Below are 5,496 nucleotides of genomic sequence, written 5' to 3' on the forward strand. Positions count from 1 at the left end.
ATCTGTTGCAATCAAATTAAGGAGGTTACAATGTGCTGCTAACAAAAGAGAGAGAAAAATTCAATTCCCATTTGGAAGGCATCGAAAGTTGTACAGCCAAAAAGCAACGAAAGTACCCCCGGAAAATGTAAAACACCGCCCCACGTGTGCCCCAAATGTATCGCTGGCATGGTCCGATCGGTAGTTGATGATGACAAGTTGTTGCGTAAAAGTCAGGCCTGGGAAACATAATTTGCCGGGGAGGAGGAGAAAAACCAACCTAGTTGTTTACGTATGCCGTTACCCATTTTGCTCCTCCACAGGCTATTGATGAGCGTCGGATCAGCGCGCCGCCACTCGCGCCAACCAGCCCAGTTACGGCGCACGCCGCCTACACCCACACCCATGCCGCCTGTGGGCATCGCCAGTCCGACAGGCAAGGGTGTCGTTGGCACTGGAAGCCCGGCCTGTGGCTGGCCGTGTGCTCCACTCTGTGGCGATGGGAATCCATCGACTACAACACACATACTCAATCATACAAGCGTATCTTTTTCATGAACACCGTATTTCCAGATAAAACCACATTTTTTACTCACCTAGCACAAAAACAAACGACAACGAAGAGATGAGGTGTAAAAACATTAGGTCCATTATGATTTAACTATGGCTCATTGAAACAGCGGGTGAATCCAATTCCTGCAACAATATTAAATCACAAAATGTCAGTATTAATTAATCGATATGTCATAAATTAGTGTGTAAAGGCTGTGATCAGAATTAATTCGCATTGTTGTTGTTGTGTGTACACGTAATGCAACATGGAGGTGATCACTACATTCCTGCCACCTAAGCGTAGAACATACGAACCACCCCTGAACCACTGGCATACCGACAAGCCACTAAAGCCCAGCTATAAAGTCACCAAATATCAACAGTTTTCAGTGCCTCTCACGGAGATACTCCACAACTATCAGAAAGATATTCCTCCAGTTATTAGACAAGCCATGAAACTTATTGCAAGCAATCCAAGACTAGCAAAACAGGAGTATATTTTCCAGAGGTCTGCTCCCCAAGCTCGTTTACTGATACTACGAGAAGAAGCAAACAAAGGGCTACATCCCAATTTCCAAGATGCTTACGAAGCATCGGGAATAATCAAACTGTTCTTGCGTGAGATGGTAGAGCCGCTTATACCATCGTATGATTATAAAAGGATACTTGAATTTCCCACAGAAGTCCATCCAGAAATTCAGTTGCGGGTAGCAACAGAGATCATTGAAACCTTGCCCCGTGAAAACAAATCGATTCTTTGGAGGTTGTTCAAACTCTTGGAACAGATTAGTAAATTTGAGGATATTAACCATATGGGTAGTAGGCAATTAGGGTATATGATTGGTCCTGTTATTTGCTGGGCGGATGATTCGAAGTATATGAAAGGCGAGCATATGATTGCTTTGGGAAACTTTGCAACGTTTCTAGTTGAGCATGCAGGTAGCTTTTTCAGGTATGACCCTCAGAGGATCCCGGATGGGGCTTGGCATTCGACGGTTATCAATCAAAGAGAACTTGATGAAGAGGAGGGGGTTATGGAGCATGAAGACCATGATAAACATGAACCTGAAGAGGGACCTGAAAAATATGAACATGGCAAACATGAATCTGAAGACCATGGACATAGAGGACATGGACCTGGAACCCATGGACATGAGAAACATGAATCTGAAGAACATGAACATGGAGAACACAGACCTGAAAAACATGCAAATGGTAAACATGAACCTGAGAATCGTGGACATGGAAAACATGGACCTGAAGACCACGAACATGGAGAACCTAAACCTGAAGAACATCACCTTGAAGAACATGAACCTGATGAAGATGAACCCGCACATAGAAATGTTTCCAAAATTGAACAGAGCATTAGAAATACTGTATACAACGTTCTCATGCACGGAAAAGGTTTTTTCAATTCCGCGAAACACTGGCGACGTCATCCGAAATAAACAAAACAGCAACGTAAAAGGTTTCCATAGCAACGGGGCAAACACCTCACACCCAATGTCATTTAGTTCTGATTAAAAAAGCCTTTCTACACGCTACAAAATTCTCCGTAATTCTAGATATAGAAAAAGCTGTATAAACCCCCATTAAAATGGCATACAACCCGAATCCAGTATATGACGACGTCGATAAAAAAGGTGATCGTGTGGTGTATCGGAGTGAACATATCACCCGCGTGGTGACTTCAAAGGGGCCCCCTAGTCCCTGCCCACATAACCCCAACGAACGCGGACGAACCGTCAAAAAAATCAACCGGAAATGGGTTGTCACCAATCGGTCAGTAGCTCCCTCCTCCAACGGAAGTGGATGTCCCAAACGACGCAGGGAAGAGGAACTGGTAGAGACGGTGTCAACGCGGAGCTTCGCACCTGTCCCGCAATCAGACTCATCGGCATCAGGTGGTCCCTATCGATGGTCAACGAAGAAACACATCGTGCGATACAACTATGTCACACCATCAGCATCTGGGATCCACTATAGGAACATGGAGATACCCGGGGAAGATTATCAAAACCGTTCATATAACTACCCCAGTCAGTGTCCGGAGATGGACTACGATGATAACAGCAACCCTCCCCACTATTACTAGTCTCTCAATGCAGCAATCTAACCATGCCTGAATAAACAATTTTTTTTTGTACAGTTATCAATTAGCAATTTTGTTGTGTTGAAGTTTTCCACGATTCACACAGCTAAGTCAATCATTAATGGACCACAAAAGAAAGAAACTACGCATTACCGCGTGGTTGCACGCAAAAAGCCAGCTAAATCCTGTTGTGGAGCACCGCGAACGACAGTGATAAACGAGTTGTGTGCGGCTGTATGCACGTAAGGGATTTGCAAATTGCGGTCAAAATACGAAACAACCGACCACAGCCAGCAAATAAAATACAACAGACGCCGCGCGGAAAGCCCTCGACACCCCACCGGGAGATGGGGGGGGGGGTGCTGCGTTGGAACGGGCCAAAGAAAACGCTTGCTCTCGCCGCAGGTGAAAATCTATTATAAATGATTCGAAGTTGTGACCCTTCGTCCGCGCGCTTATTTTTTCATCTCAGCGCCAAAAAATCGACGCTCGCATATGCGGAGCAACAAAAATAAAGCATACATATTTAGTTACGTCCTGACCTGGTCAAAAGTCATATGCTATTCTAGTGTATACCATTCCCAGGACAGGATTACACCGTGTTTTAAGACTGACAAATATGCCACGGCGAAAAAACCGGCTCTGATAAGCTCTGCGAGTAAAAACAGTCGGAATTTTCACGCGGATGCGAATCGAATATCAAACAGACGTACTTTTAGCTATCTGCGCGTCGCCGGCGGCCTGAGAAAAAAAGCAAACTATGCAAAGCATTTTAGAGCATTCATGCCTCCCCACCACCTCCCCCCCCACTCCCCAGCGGCTTACTTCCGCGATAAATCAAAAAAGTAAGCTATGCGTGCGTCGCTCGAGCGCAGATTTAATCAAAAGCGAGCGAAAAATCGCAGGCGGCCCGCAGTGCGGTGGCGATAGCAGCGCGAAAATTGGAAGAACAAACAGAACCGGAGGAACCGGCGAGAGACATTAAAGGATTTTACGTGTCATGTAAGAGATCTATTTTGGATTCGCACCGAACGCGATTTGCGACTTTTGCTTTGCGGAGGACGCTGACTGAAAAACATGCGGATTTGGTGCGGCTTTGGGATAACTTAAAGAAAATGTGTGAAAATCTCTCGGATTTACGCAGTGATCGCACGAGTGTGCGATCTCGTCGAACCGACCAATCAAACACGCGATATTGAAAAAAATCATCATTTAATAATCAGAGGTAAAGAAAAATTACTTGTTTTGTAGAAATAGTAAAAACGAAAATAAACTGCTATGCTTTAGAAGCGTGTACTTGTACATCCACGACAACAAAGATTATTTGTTCGGGAAATAAATGATAAAACCGCGACGGTATAAACACCTCGAGGCACTCCAGCTCTTTTCTACTAAAATCGCGTCTTTTGATGTTAATGTCGACGGCACAAACAGCTGTTTGATATCATCCTATGACATCCCACGCAGAGTTTATTCGAGATACACTTTATTATCCAACAGACAATATTGTGACATGCAAATTTTGATATTTTTACTAAAAAAGCATTTTCTTCCTGAACGTAGAAGGAATTTTCCCGAGGTGCTTATTAATATTTAATGAAAATAGTTCTCGGCACATTCTGCTAGTTTGTCCCGAAGAGAGCAATTCCATCCCAGGGAAAAATCTGTTTGGCTGTCGCCTCGTAAATAGCCACACAGGACATGATGGTCATTGCTAACGACGCGCAAACTTTTCTTTCCACGCTAAATGATATATGACGCTGGTCGTTGTGACTTTTACGACTTCAGTGGCCAACTTTTAATTTACAGACGATGTCGAAATAGAATGTGTCGATACGTTTAATTTACGAGACGCTCGGTTGACAGTAAATCTTCGAATTGCGATTTTGATGTGAAAACAAAGTTATTGAAAAATACAAGTCCAGGGAATGAAAAAAAACATTGCGGTATGGATCGACGATGGAAATAAAACTCCACACGAGGGAGAGCAAATTGTGTGGAAAAACCTAAGCGATCATCCGCGACGATAGCGTAACGTCTCAAATTCTCGCCAATATGCCGAAGAAGATGGAGATAATCGCCGAGCGTATACCCGCTCAGTGTCATCGCAGTTTTCTGGAGCGCAAAGCAGGAAGGAAGGAAGTTTGCCAAAGCGATTGCTTCTTAAATACACATAATAGTTTTTCCCTCAACATCAGAATTCTCCAACTGCAATAAAATTAATTCTCGTTGTTAATTCCTAGTTCGATGTCATCGGATCAGCCAAACACGCTGGAATTATTAGATCGATATTTTAATTACCGCGAGAGCTCAGTTCGCAATTAATTATTCATTAAACACGTTGCTCGAAGGGCCGGCCTGTAGTGTATCGCATCGCAATCGAATCCGGAGTGCATTAATCACATTACGCGCTGATCTGTCGTTACACATTTGTCGCCGTCGGATGTAGTGCTCGTTGGGAGCACTCTTTCCCGAAACTGGGGCGTGCATCAACGAATAAAACACTGCAACCAAAAATAGTAGCGTTTTTTTTTTTTGCGCGTGGCTGGTATGAGTTACATCAAACATTTGGCACGAGGACAAAAACGTGCATTATTGATAATATTTTGATATTTTTTCGCAGGCTTTTCCGACTGCGTTAACTTGAAATATCGCAACATTTTGCAACTCACGCAGCGCATTTATTAAACGCGTACGAGTACTCGGAAATTCAGTTTGCTGTCGAGCGGAAAATATTATTTATCGTGCAATGGAAACACACGTTTTCTTTTTATTCGGTGTAATATTGCATGTAGACGTTGTGTAATTGAAAAAATAGATTATACGCGACAGTGGATCTAATTTGGTGACATTTTACTGTGTTCTAACAC

The 5,496-nt window shown here is 43.6% G+C and overlaps 1 protein-coding gene across 1 annotated transcript in view; it reads right to left on the reverse strand.

Moving 5' to 3' along the window:
* The window catches only part of LOC135803208 (uncharacterized), a 29,693-nt gene that overhangs the window by 3,280 nt on the left and 20,917 nt on the right, over positions 1–5,496 (reverse strand). Inside the window, exons 3-4 of the mRNA XM_065316792.1 lie at positions 576–675; positions 260–493 (exon numbers count right to left, since the gene is read on the reverse strand). Of these exons, the coding sequence (XP_065172864.1) occupies positions 260–493; positions 576–630 (289 nt within the window). The 5' untranslated portion in view covers positions 631–675. The remainder of the gene's footprint in view (positions 1–259; positions 494–575; positions 676–5,496) is intronic.

This window comes from Atheta coriaria, unplaced genomic scaffold (genome assembly GCF_025399875.1).
Source record: "Atheta coriaria isolate IRGN ID8LTWV9N9 unplaced genomic scaffold, Caltech_Dcor_3.1 hic_scaffold_1_pilon, whole genome shotgun sequence".
Classification (NCBI taxonomy): Eukaryota; Metazoa; Arthropoda; class Insecta; order Coleoptera; family Staphylinidae; genus Dalotia; species Dalotia coriaria.